The sequence below is a fragment of the Chiloscyllium plagiosum genome, unplaced genomic scaffold (genome assembly GCF_037043375.1).
Source record: "Chiloscyllium plagiosum isolate Xiang-an unplaced genomic scaffold, Cpla_swu_hap1 HiC_scaffold_1, whole genome shotgun sequence".
In the NCBI taxonomy this organism is placed as follows: Eukaryota; Metazoa; Chordata; class Chondrichthyes; order Orectolobiformes; family Hemiscylliidae; genus Chiloscyllium; species Chiloscyllium plagiosum.
In genome coordinates this window covers 41,655,788-41,680,196 of record NW_028270139.1, presented here as the reverse complement: position 1 = coordinate 41,680,196, position 24,409 = coordinate 41,655,788, and the positions used below count along the sequence as shown (strand labels likewise).

The following is a 24,409-nucleotide window of genomic DNA, read 5'->3' as shown; positions in this document are numbered from 1 at the left end:
GAACTACCTTGGAAACTGAATGGCTATGTTGAGGAGACCTACAGGGATAAACCTTTAAGGTTGAAACTTTATTGCTGGAACAGCACAGCAGGCCAGGCAGCATCCAGGGAACAGGAGATTCGACGTTTCGGGCACAGGCCCTTCTTCAGGAAGAAGGGCCTGTGCCCGAAACGTCGAATCTCCTGTTCCCTGGATGCTGCCTGACCTGCTGTGCTGTTCCAGCAATAAAGTTTCAACTTTGATCTCCAGCATCTGCAGACCTCACTTTCTCCTTAAACCTTTAAGGACTGAGTTATGGGGTTAAAGTAGAATTGTTACAACCTTGGGCTTCTGACAGTTAATAGGACCAGTATTCACCTGATTCCCAAACCCCACTGATGATGTCTTTTGTATAAAGAGGCAGATCCATCTGGACATGTCCTTTTCTGCAGAAGACCCACAGCATCTGAGAAACACTGCCATTCTATTCAGGAAGGAGAAGAGGAACTGAGTTTGGGGTCACTATTGCTGATTGTAAACTCAATATTTTCCGTTTGGAAATGAATCGCTTTGTGATCAATTGCTGTGCAGACAGCAGATTGTTGTGCTACCAGCTCCCTTCCAGGTACAACTGCTTTGCACATCAGTGTTATTTGCCCAGCTGGCAGGATTTCTGACTATGAAAACGATAGAGACTTAGAAAATAGCAGCAGGTGTATGCCATTTGGCCCTTTGAACCTATTCTGCTATTCAATAGTATCATGGCTAAGCATATCTTTAGCAATGAAACAGAAGATATAACTGCAATGTTTATTATCCCAAGCAGGGGATCAAAGGAAGGCAGTGGTAGAAAGTGAGGACTGCAGATGCTGGAGATGAGAGTCGAGAATGTGGTACTGGAAAAGCACAGCAGGTCAGGCAGCATCCAAGGAGCAGGAGACCAAAAGAAGGCAGTCAAACCTACTCATTGTATATGCATTCAACTATACATGGCTGACCCATAATCATTAGACTAATAATCCAGAGACCCAGGTAATATTCTGGGGATCCAGGCTCAAATCCTACATTGACAGATGATTGTATCTGAATTCAATAAAAATCAAGAGTCTAATGGTGATTTTCAAGAAAAGCACATCTGATATTAATATCCTTTAGGGAAGGAAATCTGCTGTCCCTACCCAGTCTGAGCTACATGTGACTCTAGACCCACAGCAATGTGGCCAACTCTCAACTGGCCTCTGGATAATTAGGGTTTGGGCTACAAATACTGGCCTGGCCAGTGCCATCCATGTCCCATGAATGAATAAACAAATTCAACTCAGAGCCCTGTTCCTTCTTTCCCCCAATATCCTGTGATCCCATTAGCCCTAAGAACAATATCTAACTCCTTCTAGAAAACAACATAATCATTCATTATTGCCTCTCTATGATGTCGGGACAGGGAAGGGGTGGTGATGAGAAGCAGCCTCTTCCTGCAATCAAAATTTTAGAACAAAGGAAAAAGCCAGGAACTTTCAAACGTAAGTAAGTTCCTACAGATGCTAGAAATCAATAGATAAAAAAGTTAGGATATCCTGGAAAACTCAGTAGGTTTGGTATCATCTCCAAAGAAGGAAACAGATATGTTATCCCACCTGCTGAGTATTTCCAACATTTTCTGATTTTTATTTCAAGAATCTTGTATCCTTTTGGACATGCATCCACAAAATGGATTGTAACAAAAAGAGTGTTCTATTTTTTCCAAATTTTCCACTGATTTAGTGTACATTTCACTGCTAAAAAAAAGGCAGAATTTGAAAAAGGATCACTCTAAATATGTACTGTCAAAATAGAAGAATATGTTAATAAGTGATGTAATTGTGGAAAGAAAACATTAAATAATTGCTTGACTTGCTTCAAATCTTCAATCGGTATTAGATTTGTTGGATATTTTTAAATGTAAGAACACAGCTCCAGAATACATATAGAAAGACCTTGCTGAATTGGAATATTCCAATTAAATCTGTGTTTGAGCGACTTGACTGCCAATACTTAAATCTTTTTCCACTGTTCACATTCCTAATATACTGCACAAGCAACACCAGAAGATGGCAGTCACCTCAAGTCTTCAATCTGACTATATAGAGGCAAGTGATTAATGGGTCTACAAAAACAGAGGTGCAAACATTTCAGTGAAGGGGGAAAAAGGAAGTTTCTGTTGAACATAATGGTATCATCGAAGCAAGTAGGACACAGATGGGAAACCTGGATGAGCCATCGCAGCGAATGAGGTGGAAATAAAGATAATACAAATCCTTATCAAATATCTCTGTGAGAGACCCATGACTAATTAAAAAGTAGGCCAGGAGAGGGAGCTAAAGTTCAGAATTGGACCATCTCATGGAGGAATGGGAAGAATAAGCAAGGTTCCTCAGATCAGTATGAGAACAGGATCAACACAACACAACTTGTCAAAGGAAGAGGTGAGGGATATGATGGACTGTAATCAGCAGAAAGGACAGCTGTAGCTAAGTACTATCTGTGTTTCAGTGCATTAATATAGCAATAGCAACATCTTTCACATTGAAAACGAGAAAACTTAAAGGAAGTTGTTAGTTACAAGGCAGTTAGACATAAAGAGGTGTGCACCGACGCATTATTTCAGAGGAATTCCTATTTTCTTCATCCAATTACACTTTTACTGGCTGACAAAGATGATCATTATACATTTTTCTGTACTTATCCCTACTTTTCATTTCGTATAAATTGAGATGTTATGAATTGCATTTCTGCTCTTTTGTTAATCATTTTAGCATATTGCTGTCTGGGCTTCACTTTCCACTTTTTCTCTGATATATACATTCAGTTTTACAAAAAGGGGGTTTTCTTACCAATGTTTGAAGGGTAGTATTAAATACATGGACTGGATATGTATTTAAAACAGATTTCCAGTATTTATTTTAATTTGTCATTAATTTGCTGTATCTCCTTTGTTAACTTCATAACAGTTTTGTTTTCATTGTGAGATATTCCCCATATTATGCATCTCATTATAATAAACAAGAAACAACTTGCTTCCAAGAATTGTGTTATGGTCAGGGTGAACCTCACATGCATCTGTATTACATGAAAGTTGGAGTGTGTTTTTGAATCCTTTGTTTTTTTTAACCATTAATCTCTAGGCAGGTTCATCATAATTTTATTTCTTTGATCTGCCTATTGACACAGCCACTGTTCACTGTTCATAAATTCACAAATGTTTCAACAGGCAAATTTCAACATTCCAGCCACTGAGAGTCAATGGTGAGAAGATGAGGAAAGGTTTCCTATGTGCTCCAGATGGAATCAAATTGTAAACCTGTTCTCTATCAATTTTATAATTTGGCTACATCTGCTGTGCAGAGAAAAGCTTCCCCAGTGCTTGTCCAGCTGTGATAGTTAGGCTATCCCTTGAGCACAGTTTGACTGGTTTTTAACCAGTCTCTTGTGCACTTCTCACCTATAACTGTTTCTGATTAATTAACTTTAGTGTTGTATAACTTCGTATCATCTGTTCCCTGTTATCATTTATATAATCCCTTTGTTTTTTTTTGGTCTTTTTATGTCTGTGATTCATGTTTAATACACAATTGCATCAGGAATTCCCACCTTACTATCACTGTGCATTGTTGTTTATGATCATTAACCATCGTACACTAAACTCGTGTTCCTCTTACCCATCCCTTTATTGACACAAATTATGCAGGGTGCATCTGGCTTAGATGGACAGCCAGGACTGCGGGTGAGTGAGTATTTGTACGTTTTGTCCTTCCTTTTGACTATATCCTTTCTGCTTGGTGCTGGCAGTCCACTGGAGTCAGTAAACGCTCTGTGCTCACAATCCCTTCCTTCATACTCACTCCACTCTCTGTGCATGGATTTCTCACCATTCAGTGTGAGGCACTGGCAAGTCCTGTTGACTAATTTACCTTTTTTTTTCACTATCCATTCAAGGCAATGTTGCTCCCATATAAAGTGAGACAGAGACAGAGAGAGGGGGGCAGTGGCAGTGTCTTAGCATTTAGTTTTAACCATTTCCCAGGACAGTATTAGGACTGCACAACTCATGCAATTGCGCAGAGCCCCAAAGCAGTCAAGAATGAATCCAGAGAAAGAAAACCTGTAGGCCATTGCTTGTGTGTTGCTGATGCCAAGTATGTCTTTTCATTACCATCTGTGCATGGATTTGACACCAGATTAAGTAAGTAGTAATTAATATCACTGTCTGGTAAAACGTGGGGGTCCCAAAGCAGGATCTTTACTGGGGACTCTCACAAAGCAGATAACATCCCTCTCTATTGTTGCAATACATTTTTATCAAAAGAACCAACAAAAATAGTCAAGACATACAGTCTGAGTTCATACAGACCTCTTCTATCACTGATCAACTTGGAACCGGTCACAGCTGGTGGTTACCAGGTAAACAAGATTCACAATGGTATTTTCAAGTAGTAGATGGGTAATAGAGCAGACCAAGGCAATTTCCTGATCATTTATCATCATGTTGGTGTTTCTGGGACTGGACTTGACAGGCAGACACAAGCTGAGGAAGTGAAAAGCAAAACTGTGGAGACAGGAAAACAGACTATCTTCTGTGATCTACTGCTTCTGTCTTTTTTGGAAATGCTTTTGCAGCACGAATAGGACAGGACTCTGGGGTAACTCTCATGGATGTGAGATGATTTCATCTTATTTCTGTCTTCTAGCTGGATACCCTGTGAACTTAGCAGTATGTTGGGGATAATATTCATCACAGTTCATTTTTCACTTTGTGTTTGAAGGGTCTCGATGGTCCAATGGGTCCTGCAGGGCCAGCTGGCCCAAAGGGAGATAGGGTAAGTACTGAATTGGATAAATTGAGAAGGAGTGGACTGTATATAATGTACAATGAGAACCGAGGAGTTAGAAATAACCTGAAAAACATGAATGTTAATCTTACTTGAGTGAATTATTGATGAAGAATAAGCTACATGGCTGGTGGTAATGCCAAGCCTTTGACTGATTATCTACTTTGGTCTTTCATAATTTACTTTGATGACATTTTCCCCTTTCCTATTCATTCATCCCTATTTCCCACCCCATCTCTATATCCAAATCCAGATGCAATTCCTTGGTTGAATGAGTGGGACAGTCCCTGAAAGATCTACTGATTCACCCAGTAGCTGCTCAGCTAAGTGAAGCAAGCTGATCTCCTTTCCCCCCCCCCCCCTTTACTCCTGCTTCTTACATAATACTCCTGTTTACATAATAATCCCCCAGACATTACAAACTGGGCTTGCAATTTAAACTCCAATCTCCTCCTCCATGGTGCCGCTTCTATCATGTGTCTCAGTCATAATATATGTGACAGCATCCTTTAACAATGCTTTTTGGCATTGTGTATTAAATTCCAGATTTCCCCATGTGAGCCCTAAGTATCCAATTCAAGAAAATTTTATCTGTCCTCTCTTAGTCCTGGTGATATCCGCTCTGTAAATATGGCATTGTTTAAAAAAATATTTGACTCTGATTCCATAATATCACAACTCTGCCAGAAGCGGCTTGGAAAATACTCTGACATTTTGATGTTAAAATCTGAAAGTTTGCCCAGATTATAAAAGGACGCTGAGATGTATTTTTTTCTGTCCACAAATCATTTTCTCAAAAGGTAAACTTTATAACAGGAAAAAGGTGTAGTTTAATGCTTCAACTCCATACACACCAGAAACTGTAATTGAAATTTGCCTAAACTCATTATACAAAGGATCCCTATAGCCAATAGATAGAGCAGACCTACTTTCTGTAAGGTTAAACAACGCAACTGACCACTAAATAATGGGGAGGATTCCTGCTCAGGCTGCAGTGAGCACAAATTGCAGTCTGTTCAGAGAATTTAATTTTCTGCTGAAACCCATTTGTATAATCACAAACATTAAATCTACCATGGGTCAGTGCGATTGGTCAGTATAATAGGAAGTATTTTATCAACTTGACTTTGAGCAATTTTAATTGTATGTAAGAGTGATAATAATTTATTAAAGCCAACTAAAAATAATTCATCTGAAAAAATGTAGAAAAGTTTACTCAGACATCCACTTTTGAATAATCTGCTTTTAAGTCATTGGAATTAGTTTTAAAAGAAAAGAGAAGTGAAACCCATTATGAAGGCTGTCTTCCGAAGGCTGTCCTCCAAAGCCTGCAAATGGCAGAAACAGGAGAAACTCACCGTGATCATTCTTTCATGGGGAGGGACTGCTGTGTTAGTCCTCACGGTCAGTACATCGCTGTACCATAATATGTCACTCTACCTTTACCGGATACATTATATCACTGTACCTTTACTGGACACATTATATCACTGTACCATTACCGCACACGGTATATCACTGTACCATTACCGTACACAGTATATCATTGTACCATTACCGCACACGGTATATCATTGTACCATTACCGCACAGTGTGTCATTGTACCATTGTTGCACAAATATATGTCCCTAAAGCTTAACAGACACAATATGCCACTATACTTTTACTAGCCCCACCCCATCCCCCTATTTATCTCTCAGCCCCCTTCTTCCGCACCCCCCCCCCCGCCCCAACCATATTCCTAATGAAGGACTTATGCCTGAAATGTGACCTCAGATGCTGCCTGACCTGCTGTGATTTTCCAGCGTCACACTTTTCTACTCTGACTCTCCAGCATCTGCAGTCTCACTTTCTTACAGTACATTACTACACCTGTGCTGGCATGCTATGTCACTATACTTTCACGGGATGCAGTATGTCATTAAACCTTTACCAAACAAATTACCAGACACAATACGTCTCTTTGTCTTTACCGAATACATTATGTTATCACACAAGTACCAGACACATTATGCTACTATGCCTTTACGTGACATAGTCAGTCATTAAACTTTTACCACTTGCAGTATGTCACTGTACCATCACCACACACAGTATGTCACTATAGATTAGATTAGATTAGATTAGATTACAGTGTGGAAACAGGCCCTTCGGCCCAACAAGTCCACACCGACCCGCCGAAGCGAAACCCACCCATACCCCTACATTTACCCCTTACCTAACACTACGGGCAATTTAGCATGGCCAATTCACCTGACCCTGCACATCTTTTGGACTGTGGGAGGAAACCGGAGCACCCGGAGGAAACCCACGCAGACACGGGGAGAACGTGCAAACTCCACACAGTCAGTCGCCTGAGGCGGGAATTGAACCCGGGTCTCAGGCGCTGTGAGGCAGCAGTGCTAACCACTGTGCCACCGTGCCGCCCACTTTACCAGGCTCAGTATTGCAGCATGACTTTACAAGGCAAGCTCATGATGTCATCCTTGTATCCTTGCATGTAATGAAAGGATATAAAGATCACATACTCCATCTTAACTCTAATCACCTGAAGCATGTACGGAACTGTTCGATTGTAATCTAACAGTGTAATGTTAGCCCAGATACTGACATGCCTATGAATGTAAAATGTTTGTACAGAATAGTTTGGTGTAATAGATGTTTGTTGGATTTTTGCACTGTGACATCCATTTGTAGTTTCTTATTTTACAAGGGACATCACGAGATTTGTGACATCAGGTAAAATACCCTGCTGGAACCAAGAACAACAATTTACAGCACTTCTTTTTTAGAATGGCATGAATAATTTGGGAAACGTGAATCATAACCAATACAACTTATGTTTTAAAATGGTGCATTTTTTTACAATTATTTTACCAATTTGAGCTAGCTTGGAAATTCTTCTGTGAAATATGACATGTTTTGAAGTGTGTAGGAACAGAACAGTTCAGAGGACCACAAAGCAGTTCTCACATTTTCACTGTATCTGTAGATTCATCCATTTAAATCATGTTGCATTTATTAAACCCATTTATCACAATCTCAAGTTCTAGGATGATGGATGAAGCAAAATTGTAGAAGGTGGAAGTTGTCTCTGAGTGTTTGCGTCAGGAGACAGGGAGTTTTATTTTCCAAAGTGATCCATGTTATTGCTCAGTGTGTCAGATCAAATGGGAGTTTGTTAATTGCTGGTGTAGAAGCAAGGCTAAATAGTTCCATGCAAACAAACAATACAACATATTCAATATTGTAACTCATTCAGAATCAGAGGAATAACTCTTCACCCGTTGGGGTCATACCGAGCACAAAGATGGTTGTGATCATCCCAGTAGATATTTCTACTCAATCTGTTCAGCCACCAACCAGGAAAAAGCAGGCAGCTCAATGATCATCCCATCCACCCACCTTCAATCCTCATTCCGTCCACTCCAGGGACCCCATGACACTGTGCAGGATATAGTGCAACAACCCTCCAAACATCTTTTGATGCCACTTTCCAAACCCATACCTCTCCCATCTTGGACAAGAAAAGCATCAAGCACTTGGGTATCTCCATTAGCTGCAAGCTCCACTCCAAACCACACATCAATGTGCAGCTTGGGAAATATATCACTGTTCCTTCAATGTTTCTGTGTCAGAAATGTGGACCATCTTTCCAAACATACTCTGGGTCTACCTGAACCAAATGGACTGCAGTGGTTCAAGAGGGGAGCTCACTACCACCTTCTTAACATAAATTAGGGATGGGCAATAATTGTTGACATTAACACCCATAACTGATTTTTTTTTAAATGCTAATAATGGATAATATTTTAAACTGTTATGTGATTAGGGTTAGAAGTATTAGCTGGATTTTGGAAGTTTATAGAAGGACTGTTAGTCCTGTATGTGGCAGGACCCCACCCCCAGTACTGAGATGGAAGGATGCCAGGGATTTAACTTCCAAGCCACGCTTGCAGAAAGCCAGGTACCTTTCATGAAGGAAGGCTCATGCAATCTATCTTGCATTCTTTGCTGTGTTTCTGGTTTGACAAGACACTTTCCATGAATTGTATTGAATATAGAATCTCTTCACAATGGGCTTAGCAGAGTGGAAAATCTCAATTATCTTAAAAGCAGAATGACATATACAATCTGAACAACTACCATGAGCAAAAGATAAACTGCTTCAAGGTTTTCATAGTATAGTCCCAACATGTTTTTTTTGTCAGATATTGGAGCTGCTGCTTCAGTGTTAAAACATGCTAAAGCTATTAAGCCATCTCCTTTGTGAAAACAATTCCAAGTATTGAGAACATTATGACAAACAAATGGATCTTCATTATTAATGGTTTTCATTTCAGCTGTTATTTTCCATTAGGTGTTGCTGTTTAATTTTATACTTAAACATGTGTTTTTCAAACTTGTTCCACAGGGTTCCCCTGCACTTGTAATTTTCACATCTAAACCACAAAAGCAGTTGAGAATGCATGCTTTCTTCATCAAAGCTGTGGCCATTTAGTTTATGTTAAGTGTTGTCATTTCAGGGTGAAAAAGGAGCAGTTGGTAACCCAGGCCCAAGGGGACCCACAGGTTTGCCTGTAAGTGTACCAAGTAGATGTACAAAGCGTAAGAAAGATTGCACTATTTTCGTGCAATTATGAATGGCTGGTAATGAGTTCTATTTGCTCTGTAATTTCAGAGGTTTTTAGAGGACGTTTTGGTGATTGAGAGAATGGGTTTGTGGCGGATTCAGAAACTCACCTCAGGCCATTTTCATTCGTCGTCACTGTCCAAGAAGTAATCTTGTGGAATAGGGAAACCGCCATTTATAGGGCCATAGTAGTTATGATAATGGGTGGAGTTTGATGCGGGATGAGAGTTGGAGCAGGGAAAGGTGCTACAGGATTTGGAAAGAAGGCAGTAATTAGTGCACCATTGCCTTTCCTGACTCATCCCAGTTTGAGATAAGAAAGATTGAAGATGCTCTTCGGTCAAAAGGCTTTAGGCTCTTTATTACCTAAATGACAACCACTCAAGAGCTTCTATCCTATTCAATTAACAGCAGGGCGGGAGACCGTATGCCATGTGGGGAGACTATCTGTTAAAGCAGGCAGCCTTTCTGTGGCCTTGAAAGGATCGGGGACACATTGTGTTACACAGAAAGTGCAAGCTAAAAGAACTCCCCCTCCACTTCCACTTCCTTCCCTCTCTGATTGTCCCTGGCAAACCAGACCAACTACGTCTGGGTTTTAGGGTCAGCTCCATTTTGGATACTCAGCATCCTGCTGCAATACTAACAATGGTCACCACCTCTGATGGCTCTGCGAGAAGTAAAGAGCTACCAACTCCCTGATTGGTCAGCGACTCCTCATGGTGAACAGTTTAAATTTGAAGCATGGAAGACCTAATGGCAAGCAGTTAACTGCCTAGTCGACACATACAATCCTGTCAGGGCTTCTGAAAATGGTTGCAGCAAGGTGACCAGACCACCTCTGTGTAATGTACAAGCCAAGGAATATAAGACGGTAAGATATAGGAATAAAAGTAGTCCATTCAGCCCAGTAACCCTGCTGCACTAGCAGTGACGTCATGACTGATTAGATAATGCTCAATTCTGCTTTCCTGCCTTTTTCCTGTCATTCTTCTAAACTCCAGTGGGTATAAACCCAACCTGCTCACCTTGTAAACTCCAGTGGGTACAAACCCAACCTGCTCACCTTGTAAACTCCAGTGGGTACAAACCCAACCTGCTCACCTTGTAAACTCCAGTGGGTACAAACCCAACCTGCTCACCTTGTAAACTCCAGTGGGTACAAACCCAACCTGCTCACCTTGTAAACTCCAGTGGGTACAAACCCAACCTCTAAACTCCAGTGGGTACAAACCCAACCTGCTCACCTTCTAAACTCCAGTGGGTACAAACCCAACCTGCTCACCTTCTAAACTCCAGTGGGTACAAACCCAACCTGCTCACCTTGTAAACTCCAGTGGGTACAAACCCAACCTGCTCACCTTCTAAACTCCAGTGGATACAAACCCAACCTCTAAATTCCAGTGGGTATAAACCCAACCTGCTCACCTTGTAAACTCCAGTGGGTACAAACCCAACCTGCTCACCTTCTAAACTCCAGTGGGTACAAACCCAACCTCTAAACTCCAGTGGGTACAAACCCAACCTCTAAACTCCAGTGGGTACAAACCCAACCTGCTCACCTTGTAAACTCCAGTGGGTACAAACCCAACCTCTAAACTCCAGTGGGTACAAACCCAACCTGCTCACCTTCTAAACTCCAGTGGGTACAAACCCAACCTGCTCACCTTCTAAACTCCAGTGGGTACAAACCCAACCTGCTCACCTTGTAAACTCCAGTGGGTACAAACCCAACCTGCTCACCTTCTAAACTCCAGTGGATACAAACCCAACCTCTAAATTCCAGTGGGTATAAACCCAACCTGCTCACCTTGTAAACTCCAGTGGGTACAAACCCAACCTGCTCACCTTCTAAACTCCAGTGGGTACAAACCCAACCTCTAAACTCCAGTGGGTACAAACCCAACCTCTAAACTCCAGTGGGTACAAACCCAACCTCTAAACTCCAGTGGGTACAAACCCAACCTGCTCACCTTGTAAACTCCAGTGGGTACAAACCCAACCTCTAACCTCCAGTGGGTAGAAACCCAACCTGCTCACCTTGTAAACTCCAGTGGGTACAAACCCAACCTCTAAACTCCAGGGGTACAAACCCAACCTGCTCACCTTCTAAACTCCAGTGGGTACAAACCCAACCTGCTCACCTTCTAGACTCCAATGAGTACAAGGCCAGCCTGCTCACCTTGTAAACTCCAGGGGTACAAACCCAATCTGCTCTCCTTCTAAACTCCAGTGGATACAAACCCAACCTGCTCACCTTGTAAACTCCAGTGGGTACAAACTGCTCACCTTGTAAACTCCAGTGGGTACAAACCCAACCTGCTCACCTTCTAAACTCCAGTGGGAACAAACCCAATCTGCTCACCTTCTAAACTCCAGTGGATATAAACCGAACCTGCTCACCTTGTAAACTCCAGTGGGTACAAACCCAACCTGCTCACCTTGTAAACTCCAGAGGGTACAAACCCAACCTGCTCACCACCTAAATTCCAGTGGGTACAAACCCAACCTGCTCACCTTCTAAACTCCAGAGGGTACAAACCCAACCTCTAAACTCCAGTGGGTACAAACCCAACCTGCTCACCTTCTAAACTCCAGTGGGTACAAACCCAACCTCTAAACTCCAGTGGGTACAAACCCAACCTGCTCACCTTGTAAACTCCAGTGGGTACAAACCCAACCTGCTCACCTTCTAAACTCCAGTGGGTACAAACCCAACCTCTAAACTCCAGTGGGTACAAACCCAACCTCTAAACTCCAGTGGGTACAAACCCAACCTGCTCACCTTGTAAACTCCAGTGGGTACAAACCCAACCTCTAAACTCCAGTGGGTAGAAACCCAACCTGCTCACCTTGTAAACTCCAGTGGGTACAAACCCAACCTCTAAACTCCAGGGGTACAAACCAACCTGCTCACCTTCTAAACTCCAGTGGGTACAAACCCAACCTGCTCACCTTCTAGACTCCAATGAGTACAAGGCCAGCCTGCTCACCTTGTAAACTCCAGGGGTACAAACCCAACCTGCTCACCTTGTAAACTCCAGTGGGTACAAACCCAATCTGCTCTCCTTCTAAACTCCAGTGGATACAAACCCAACCTGCTCACCTTGTAAACTCCAGTGGGTACAAACTGCTCACCTTGTAAACTCCTGTGGGTACAAACCCAACCTGCTCACCTTCTAAACTCCAGTGGGTACAAACCCAACCTGCTCACCTTCTAAACTCCAGTGGGTACAAACCCAATCTGCTCACCTTCTAAACTCCAGTGGATATAAACCGAACCTGCTCACCTTGTAAACTCCAGAGGGTACAAACCCAACCTGCTCACCACCTAAATTCCAGTGGGTACAAACCCAACCTGCTCACCTTCTAAACTCCAGAGGGTACAAACCCAACCTCTAAACTCTAGTGGGTACAAACCCAACCTGCTCACCTTGTAAACTCCAGTGGGTACAAGGCCAACTTGCTCACCTTGTAAACTCCAGTGGGTACAAGGCCAATCTGCTCACCTTCAAAACTCCAGTGGGTACAAACCCAACCTGCTCACCTTCTAGACTCCAGTGAATACAAGGCCAGCCTGCTCACCTTGTAAACTCCAGGGGTACAAACCCAACCTGCTCACCTTCTAAACTCCAGTGGGTACAAACCCAATCTGCTCACCTTCTAAACTCCAGTGGGTACAAACCCAACCTGCTCACCTTGTAAACTCCAGGGGTACAAACCCAACCTGCTCACCTTCTAAACTCCAGTGGGTACAAACCCAATCTGCTCACCTTCTAGACTCCAGTAGGTACAAACCCAACCTGCTCACCTTGTAAACTCCAGTGGGTACAAACCCAACCTGCTCACCTTGTAAACTCCAGTGGGTACAAACCCAACCTGCTCACCTTGTAAACTCCAGTGGGTACAAACCCAACCTGCTCACCTTGTAAACTCCAGTGGGTACAAACCCAACCTGCACACCTTCTAAACTCCAGTGGGTACAAACCCAACCTGCTCACCTTGTAAACTCCAGTGGGTACAAACCCAACCTGCTCACCTTGTAAACTCCAGTGGGTACAAACCCAACCTGCACACCTTCTAAACTCCAGTGGGTACAAACCCAACCTGCACACCTTCTAAACTCCAGTGGGTACAAACCCAACCTGCACACCTTCTAAACTCCAGTGGGTACAAACCCAACCTGCTCACCTTGTAAATTCCAGTGGGTACAAACCCAACCTGCACACCTTCTAAACTCCAGTGGGTACAAACCCAACCTGCTCATCTTGTAAACTCCAGAGGGTACAAACCCAACCTGCACACCTTCTAAACTCCAGTGAGTACAAACCCAACTTGCTCACCTTCTAAACTCCAGTGGGTACAAACCCAACCTGCTCACCTTCTAAACTCCAGTGAGTACAAACCCAACCTGCTCACCTTGTAAACTCCAGTGAGTACAAACCCAACTTGCTCACCTTCTAAACTCCAGTGGGTACAAACCCAACCTGCTCACCTTCTAAACTCCAGTGAGTACAAACCCAACCTGCTCACCTTGTAAACTCCAGTGAGTACAAACCCAACTTGCTCACCTTCTAAACTCCAGTGGGTACAAACCCAACCTGCTCACCTTGTAAACTCCAGTGGTTACCAACCCAACCTGCTCACTTTGTAAACTCCAGTGGGTACAAACCCAACCTGCTCACCTTCTAAACTCCAGTGGGTACAAACCCAACCTGCTCACCTTCTAAACTCCAGTGAGTACAAACCCAACCTGCTCACCTTCTAAACTCCAGAGGGTACAAACCCAACCTGCTCACCTTCTAAACTCCAGTGCTTACAAACCCAACCTGCTCACCACCTAAATTCCAGTGGGTACAAACCCAACCTGCTCACCTTCTAAACTCCAGTGGGTACAAACCCAACCTGCTCACCTTCTAAACTCCAGTGCTTACAAACCCAACCTGCTCACCACCTAAATTCCAGTGGGTACAAACCCAACTTGCTCGCCTTCTCCTTGCAGAACCACCACATTCAGCTTTTCTAGGGCCCCATTATCATTCAGAAGGTTTTCAGGTCTGTGATGGCAGAATTCTTTGTTGAATCGAGCTGAAGTCAGCTTCACACGGCCCCACCTGTGTTAGCCAGCAGACTGGTGACCAGGTTAAAGTCACTTGTTTGCTGCACTGTGGGGCCAATTCGGTTGATCTGTGCCCATTCCGTGTGTCTGCCAGCATTGCCACCATGTAGTAAGATCAGGCCTGTTATGTGATTGAAAGTTAACAAGTTATCTGAACATAACAGTACAAGAAATGGAAAGAAAGCAAATCTCCTGGAACCCTCCAGGCAAAGGGTCCTGTTTAATGTGATCTAACATCGCTGTAGCATAGCTCCGATTGCATTTGCTCAATAGGTATTCTTAAAAGGTTAACAGCAAGGAAGCAAACTCTTCAGTCCAACTTGTCCATGCTGACTAGATATCCGAAACTAATCTAATCCCATTAGCCAGCACTTGGCCCATATCCCTCTAAACCCTTCCTATTCAAATAACCATCCAGATGTCTTTTAAATGTTGTAATTGTACCAGCCTCCCCTACTTCCTCTGGCAGCTCATTCCACCCTCTGCATGAAAAGGTTGCCCTTAGGTCCCTTTTACATTTTTCCCTCTCACCCTAAACCTATGCCTCAGGGAAAAGACCTTGTCTATTTATCCTATCCATGCCCCTCGTGATTTTTTAAACCTCTATAAGGTCACCCCACAGCTTCCAACCCTCCAGGGAAAGCAGACCCAACTTATTCAGCCCCTCCCTACACCTATAGTCAATGCTCTGACCAATAAAGAGAAGCATACCAACTCCTCCTTCACTATCCTATCAACCTGTGACTGCACTTTCAAGGAACTATGAACCTGCACTCCACGGTCTCTTTGTTCAGCAACACTCCCCAGGACCTTACCATTAAGTGCATAAGTCCTGTTTTAATTGCCTTTTCAAAATGCAGTACCTTACATTTATCTAAATTAAACTCCATCTGCCACTCCTCAGCCCATTGGCCCATCTGATCAAGATCCCGTTACTCTGAGGTAACCTTCTTCACTGTCCACTACGTCTCCAATTTTGTTGTCATCTAAAAACTTACTAACTATCCCTCCTATGTTCACATCCAAATCATCTATGTAAATGCTGAAAAGCAGTGGACCCAGCACCAATCCTTGTGGCACACCATTGGTCACAGGCCTCCAGTCTGAAAGGCAACCCTCCACCACCACCCTTAGTCTTCTACCTTTGAGCCAGTTCTGTATCCAAATGGCTCATTCTCCCTATATTCCATGTGATATAACCTTGCTAACCAGTCCACCATGAGGAACCTTGTCAAACACCTTACTGAAGTCCATATAAATCACATCCAACCCTCTGCCCTCATGGATCCTCTTCTTTATTTCTTCAAAAAACTCAATCAAGCCAGTGAAACACGATTTCCCACGCACACACAGCCATGTTCACTATCCTTAATATGTCCTTACCTTTCCAAATACATGTAAATTCTGTCCCTCAGGACTCCCTTCAACAACTTGCCTACCACCAATGTCAGGCTGACTGGTCTACAGTTCCCTTTTCCTTACCACCTCTTTTACACAGTGTCACCACGTTAGCCAATCTCCAGTGTTCTGTCACCCCTCACCTGTGACTATCGATGATACATATATCTCAGCAAGAGGCCCAGCAATCATTTCCCTAGCTTCCCACAGAGTTTTAGGATACACTCTGATTCAGTATATGGGTGTACCTACAAGAGAAGGTGCAAACCTTGACCTACTCTTGGGAAATAAGGCAGGGCAGGTGACTGAGGTGTCAGTGGAGGAGCACTTTGGGGCCAGTGACCATAATTCTATTAGTTTTAAATCATGATGTAAAAGATTTATCCACTCTCATGTGTTTTAAGACATCCAGCAATACCTCCTCTGAAATATGGACATTTTTAAGATGTCACCATCTATTTCCCCACATTCTATATCTTCCATGTCCTTCTCCACAGTAAACACTAGTGCAAAATGCTAGTTTAGTATCTCCCACATCTCCTGCAGTTCCACACATAGGCTGCCTTGCTGATCTTTGAGGGGCCCTATTCTCTCCCTCGTTACTCTTTTGTCCTTAATGTATTTATAAAATCCCTTTGGATTCTCCTTAAACCTATTTGCCAAAGCTATCTCATGTCCCCTTTTTGCCCTCCTGATTTCCCTCTTAAGTATACTCCTATTGTCTGTATACTGTTCTAAGGATTCACTATTTTTTTGCTGTCTATACCTGACATATGCTTCCTTCCTTTTCTTGACCAAAACTTCAATTTCTCTAACCATCCAGTATTCCCTGTACCTACCAGCCTTGCCTTTCACCTTAACGGGAGCATACTGTCTCTGGACTCTCGTTGTCTCATTTCTGAAGGCTTCCCATTTTCCAGCCGTCCCTTTACCTGTGAACATCCGCCTCCATCAACTTTTGAAAGTTCTTGCCTAATATCGTAAAAATTGACCTTATTCCAATTTCGAACTTCAACTTTTAGATCCGGTCTATTCTTTTCCATCATGATTTAAAACTAATAGAACTATGGTCACTGGCCCCAAAGTGCTCCCCCACTGACACCTCAGTCACCTGCCCTGCCTTATTTCCCAAGAGTAGGTCAAGGTTTGCACCTTCTCTTGTAGGTACATCCACATACTGAATCAGAAAATTGTCTTCTACACACTTAACAAATTCCTCTCCATCTAAACCCTTAACACTATGGCAGTCCCATTCTATGTTTGGAAAGTTAAAATTCCCTACCACAGACACCCTATTATTCTTACAGATAACTGAGATCTCCTTACAAATGTGTTTCTCAATTTCCTGCTGACTATTTTGGGGGGGGGGGGGGGTCTATAGTACAATCCCAATAAGGTGATCATCCCTTTCTTATTTCTCAGCTCCATCCAAATAACTTCCCTGGATATATTCCCAGGAATAACTTCCTTATGTACAGCAGTAATATTATCCCTTACCAAAAACACCACTCCCCTCCTCTCTTGCCCCCTCCCCCCTTTCTTTCCTTCCAATAGCATCTGTATCCTGGAACATTGAGCTGACAATAGGTGCAGGAGTAAGCCATTCGGCCCTTCAAGCCAGCACCACCATTCATTATGGTCATGGCTGATCATTCACAATCAGTATCCTGTTCCTGCCTTATCTCCATAACCCTTGATTCCACTATCCTTAAGAGCTCTCTCCATCTCTTTCTTGAAAGTATCCAGAGACTTGGCCTCCACCACCTTCTGGGGCAGAGCATTCCATATATCCACCACTCTCTGGGTGCAGAAGTTTCTCCTCAACTCTGTTCTAAATGGCCTACCCCTTATTTTTAAACTTTGTCCTCTGGTTCTGGACTCACCCATCAGCGGAAACATGCTTCCTGCCTCCAAAGTGTCTAATCCTTTAATAATCTTAGACGTCTCAATCAGATCCCCTCTCATCCTTCTAAACTCAAGCATATACAAGCCCAGTTGCTCCAATCTTTCAACATATGGTAGTCGTTAGTTCCAATGTGTACAATAACCTCCTGCTGGTCCCCCTCCCCTTTGAGAACACTCTGCACCCTCTCTGAGAGATCCTTGATCTGGCACCAGGGAGGCAACACACCATTCTGATTTCTCGCTGCCGACTGCAGAAACGTCTGTCTGTTTAGGTTTGCTTGCTGAGCTGTAGGTTTGATATCCAGACGTTTCATTACCTGGCTAGGTAACATCATCAGTGGCGACCTCCAAGTGAAGCAAAGCTGTTGTCTCCTGCTTTCTATTTATATCTTTCTCCTGGATGGGGTTCCTGGGGTTTGTGGTGATGTCATTTCCTGTTCGTTTTCTGAGGGGTTGATAGATGGCATCTAGATCTATGTGTTTGTTTATGGCGTTGTGGTTGGAGTGCCAGGCCTCTAGGAATTCTCTGGCATGTCTTTGCTTAGCCTGTCCCAGGATAGATGTGTTGTCCCAGTCGAAATGGTGGTTTTTTTCATCCTTGTGTAGGGCTACGAGGGAGAGAGGGCCGTGTCTTTTTGTGGCTAGCTGGTGTTCGTATATCCTGGTGGCTAACTTTCTTCCTGTTTGTCCTACGTAGTGTTTGTGGCAGTCCTTGCATGGAATGTTATAGATGACGTTGATTTTGTCCATGGGTTGTACTGGGTCTTTTAAGTTTGTTAGTTTTGTTTGTTAGCAAGAACTGCCACAAACACTACGTAGGACAAACAGGAAGAAAGTTAGCCACCAGGATACATGAACACCAGCTAGCCACAAAGAGATACGATCCCCTCTCCCTCATAGCCCTACACACGGATGAAAAAACCACCATTTCGACTGGGACAACACATCTATCCTGGGACAGGCTTAGCAAAGACATGCCAGAGAATTCCTAGAGGCCTAGCACTCCAACCACAACGCCATAAACAAGCACATAGATCTAGATGCCATCTATCAACCCCTCAGAAAACGAACAGGAAATGACATCACCACAAACCCCAGGAACCCCATCCAGGAGAAAGATATAAATAGAAAGCAGGAGACAACAGCTTTGCTTCACTTGGAGGTCGCCACTGATGATGTTACCTCGCTAGGTAATGAAACGTCTGGATATCAAACCTACAGCTCAGCGAGTAAACCTCAACCTGAGCTACAAATCTTCACAAACCTTACTTCTGTCTGTGTATTCCATAATATTAGGCTTTACTTGGGATGTTAGGAGGTATTATTTGTAAAATGGATGAAACAAGTTATAATATAGTTAAAATTCACCCACAGGAAATTGCAGTCTGAGAACACTGTGTTCATTTAAAAATTGGAATCAAATATGTCTGTCCTTATGTATATGTTCTTCTTTGACAGGGAATTGATGGAGATCCAGGTTTAGACGTAAGTCCTGTTTCCTTTACACTTTGCTTCTCCCAGTCTTATTTCTAAGGTTTCCAATTATGTTCACTTAAAAGAGAATAATCTAAAATCTGTTGAGTCTTGAGCTATTTTTCAAATTTGTTTACTTTATTTATGAATTTCAAGTTGTTTAAAGATCCTCCTCAGAAATGCTATTACTGTCAAAGAAAAAGGTGAAGATTCAAATATCAATTCTGATGACATATATCCAATCTTTACCTCATGAAAAGATGTTTAGGAAGTTGGGAATCTCTTTTGGAAAGGAGACAGTTTGTCAGCCTCTCTCATTTGAGAAAATGAAGGGAACTGACAAAATTGGGCTAGCCAAATTATTTATTCAGCTAAAGATTTAAATAGCAGGTTCACATGAAAATGAACAAGTTAGGGATAAGGAGGAAACAAGTGAAGGTTAAGCAGACTGGTCTCTTTGTACAGTAAAATTTAGTCTGGATGAACAGATTTGTTATCATTCTTTGTTATTTTTCTCCACAGCAAGAATTATAAATTTATTCTGAGCTACTTTGGTGACTTTTATTTCTTTCAGGGTTTCTCTGGTCCGAAAGGAGATAAAGGAGAAAGGGGCGAAAAGGTGTTGTTACAGATCTCTGCATTTACAAGTGTCTTCAAATGGCTGTTTTCAGTGTTGCTGGATTGAAATGATATGCAAGCATGAGAGCCACATGCACTTAGACCTCCAGTATTCCTTCTGAAATTGGATTGGGTAGAATACAATACAGTGAGTGTGGTAGTTTCCATTCACTGTACACATGCCTTATAAATAGCCTTGCAAACGTAACTGAACACTGTTTAGTGAAGTACTAAAAGTCAGTGTTAACCTGATAGAATACAAGTGGTATTCATCACAGTGAATTCATGCAGATTATTTCCCATTACATTCCAAATTGTTTCTATATCATGTTCATTGTCATATGGATAATCATTAATAAATAAAAAGTAAAGACCAGTGATCACACATCAAGCAAAGAACTTCGTGGGGATTGAGATAAGGAAAGAACATTCATTATATAAATACTATAGTTCATTGGAGTTGATTATTTCGCATCTGAAGTAAAAGCTATTCCACAATATTTATAGTTCTTATTGCTTGAAGAGCTGGTTTTCATTTACACCTGAGCTTAAAACAGTTGGTTTGGATTTTTAGGAAATTGACAATGGCAATTAGCAAGATCATTTGATTTTATTGTCGATCTGTCCAAGTGGTCAGTGATGTTGGAAGGCAAAGCATCACCAACGAGGAACAGCCTGGAATGGCACTGTTTGCATAGAAGGATTTCCATTCGGAATCCAGTTTTACAAGTTGACATAAAACTTAACAAAAATAATGACAATAATGTCAACATACCAAAGATTTTTATATTTGAAATTATTCCAGTGCTCTTGAAGAAATATGTAAACTCGAAGCATTATCATTGGATTTACCACTTTCCATAATATTGTAACTAAGATATGACAGTGTTTTTTAAATTTTACTTTCTCACTTGATCCACTGTTTTACAGAAAAGCTTCATCTTAATTAACTAACCACGCCAGCCCCCCTCCCAAATAAATAATTTTGTCTCACAACATTATCACTCCTCTCCCCAGCTGTTTCTTTAGTAGGTCTTTCTCTGTAATGCCTCTGCTGAGCTCAGCGAACTAGAACAGCTAACCATCACTATTTCTCCGCATAAACTATCTAAGTGACCCAATTACCTGTACTCTGTTTCTTCTCAATCCCATATTTTTGCATAAATAAAAACCAAAAGAATCTGCAGATGCTGTAAATCAGAGACAAAAACAGAAATTGTGGATAAGCCCAGGAAGTCTGGCAGTGCCTGTGGAGAGAAATCAGAGTTAACATTTTGGGTCAAGTGACCCTTCTTCAGATCCTATAGAGTTCTGAGCAAGGGTTACTCAACTTGAAACGTCAACTCTGATTTCTCTCCACAGGTGCTGCCAGACTTGCTGAGCTTATTTCTGTTTTTGTCAATATTTTTCCATAATCTGTATTTTGCAACAACATAAAATTAAACAAGTTTTCCCGATTACTACTTCATTTGGCAACTTAAAGCATTTGATTTAAAAGTACAGTGCATATTTTGATGTGAAAGCAGCGATAGTTATCCAAAGTTGAAAGCAGCATTTGAAAGTGGTTGACTGAATGAGATATTAAGGAATACTGAAGCTTTGGCATTTGGATTTAAACACTCATATTTGAAGTAAATGAGATGTTCATTCAGAGAGCACTTTTAAGTTGCATGAGCATTCCATCTAATGCTTTCTTGTGATCTTGTGTGAGTTGACTGTTTACCTTGGTGTGAACTAGATATCTACTATTCTCCTATTGACTGTAAACCTCTCAAAAACACTCTGTAGATTGCACAAGTTTTGTCCATCCAGCACTCTGATGTAGACTGCATGAGTTGTCTACTTTGCACATGTTGTACAAACCAACTTCTGCCTCCATTTCTATAGTCTGGGCACCTAACACAATCCCTTGGCATTCTTCTGTCCACTTAGTGTTGGTCTACTATTATAATGAAGACTGTGTTTGCTAACACCTTATAAGGTTCACATTGCACATTGCAGAAAGCTGTGCACATACCCACATTGTGAAATGCCCTTCACGACAGCAACCAAATAAGCACAATCAATATGAGTGATGGGATAGAATTACATCACTGAGAATACTGGCGTGGGTACTGTGCATGTGTGTTTTGCACATGTGGACTGAGAACATTTCAGGTGTGTCAGCAGACATTGCCTATTAACAATTTAACTTTTCCATTAAAAGTAGAGATTAGGGAAATGTCATCTGTGCAAAGTAAACATTCATCTCCTGATGTAACTGTCAACAGTTTCGAGGCTGTGTACTGTTTGAGCTTTCAATCATGGTTTTGAAGTGTATAAGTCTCTTGTTGATTGTATTAGGTTGGCTGAGTGCATGCTGCTAGCATGGAGCCTTGCCCACAAATAGGAGATTGAGGGCAATATTGACACAGATTCCCAATGTGTGCTGCTATCTGGTAAAAATCCTTTCTAGGAGCACGTACTCAGCAATGTGGCCCATGTGCTATCCATCCATTACCCTCCTTTTAAGTGTGTGAGTTATCCAACAATAGTAGCCTTAAAGTATTAATTGGATATTTTTCCTCTCCGACATTTGAACTAATTGCATAACTTATATGAAATTCCATTGAGACAGAGATCAAACCACTGAAGTTTTATGAAAATTACACAAAATTATATGACTTTGTCCATAATATCAAGGAATATATCATTTTTAAATGCTTCCTTCATTGACCAAATACCATATTTTATGGATTACATTCACTGAAGATGAGTGTAATTCTCTGTTAATCAAAGGGTCATATGGTTAGGTATCTCATAACGTCAGGAGGGCTGTGTTAAGTAATTAATTTTATTTTTGCATTTGTTTCCAGTTGCACAATTGATTGAATTGCTTCTGGTTTGGTGGAGGGAGTGCCCTTTTCTCTTTGCCTATGTAGCAAACTCGAACAAGGACGGTGACGACTGACTGCAAAATGTATTTTTGCTTCTGAAAATTGCCTTAAATTCAATGCTGCAGATCTTTGATGCTCACTGTTAAGATAATTCATAGGCAAATACAAAGGGCCACTGCCACTGTAGAAACATTATTCTTTCTGAATGTGTCTTATTCCTGTTGCTCAGTTTAAAGCATGTTTCATTTACCTGGAGGTGCCTACCCTTCTCCTTCCCCCTCTGCCCTCTGAAACCCGAGCATATTGGTTCCCACCTATGGACTTGACCCATCCTTTTAATTTTTACTCCTTAATTTGACTGCTATAATAAGAGATGTAGTTTTACTCCTTTCTGAATATAACTCATTCCTAAGTGCTCCTGCAACCTCACTAATTTCCCTTTTTTTTCTAATATCATCACTTATCCTCACTGTAGTCCCTTTACTCCTGATAACTGCCAAGCATTTTTCTGGCTCCAAACTCATGACTACTCGTTTACTGTTTTGTTCTTAGTGCTCAAATTGGCTTGACATAATGTACAATAATATGTAGCAGTGCCTGAGTTCACCAAACTTTTTTTTTGACCAAACCATTGTGTCCGCAGGGGGAAAAGGGAAAGAAAGGCAAAAAAGGGCCAAAGGGGGAGAAAGGAGAACAGGGTGCTCCTGGATTAGATGCACCTTGCCCATTGGTATGTCTCTGCTGTGTACTGGTATTCAGACATCTCAAGCCAAACAGAAGAAAGAGGCACATTCTAACGGCCCCAGTGCACATAATGAAATAAATTATTTACGTGGGATTTTATCTGAGGATCTCACAGCGAGCAGCAGCTGCACTAACTTACCATCGACAACATTTGCCTTGCGGCATTCTGGTCACAGTCAACACACGAATAAGTCCCACGTGTAGAAAGGGGGTTTCAGTCCCATCAGGATTATTGTGCGGTGAGGCACATACATGCATCAGATATTTAGAAAACCATGAATGGGGAGGAGGGATGTTATTGTGCTTCAGTTCCAAATTTTGAATTTATGTTCAAAAACATACATGTCCAAGATGGAGTCGCAAGAACATTTTGTAAATTGAGCATTTGTTTCTCTCACATAAGTCATATTAAGATTTTAAGTGTAACAACAGGAAGAAAGGATGCTCAGTTTAATCATCCTTGTATATCTCCAACTTGGTTTACATTTGAGAAATCCCCCCTCACCCCACACATTGTCCACGAAGTCATTAGGTGCCTCTCTCTCCTGTTTGTAAACTGTCAAGTGTTGGCCTCTCTGAAGGCAGAGCAATTCATTTGTCAATAACGATGCAAGTTAATTTCAATAAACAGGGTCTCCGAGGCAATAAGGGGGAAAAAGGGGAGCCAGGCCAACCTGGCCTGGATGGGCTGGATGCCCCTTGCCAATTGGTACAGTATTCTTTTTCCTACCAACCCTGCATGATGTCTTTAATGAGGCAATCTGTCATAATGCAAAGCAGTGGTCTAATTCCCTTTGC

The 24,409-nt window shown here is 42.0% G+C and overlaps 1 protein-coding gene across 1 annotated transcript in view; it reads left to right on the top strand.

The window, feature by feature from the left end:
- The window catches only part of col25a1 (collagen type XXV alpha 1 chain), a 198,715-nt gene that overhangs the window by 153,387 nt on the left and 20,919 nt on the right, over positions 1-24,409 (top strand). The window contains exons 28-33 of the mRNA XM_087987194.1: positions 3,704-3,739; positions 4,779-4,832; positions 9,372-9,425; positions 19,359-19,385; positions 19,948-19,992; positions 23,511-23,597. Coding sequence (XP_087843320.1) covers positions 3,704-3,739; positions 4,779-4,832; positions 9,372-9,425; positions 19,359-19,385; positions 19,948-19,992; positions 23,511-23,597 — 303 coding nt within the window. The remainder of the gene's footprint in view (positions 1-3,703; positions 3,740-4,778; positions 4,833-9,371; positions 9,426-19,358; positions 19,386-19,947; positions 19,993-23,510; positions 23,598-24,409) is intronic.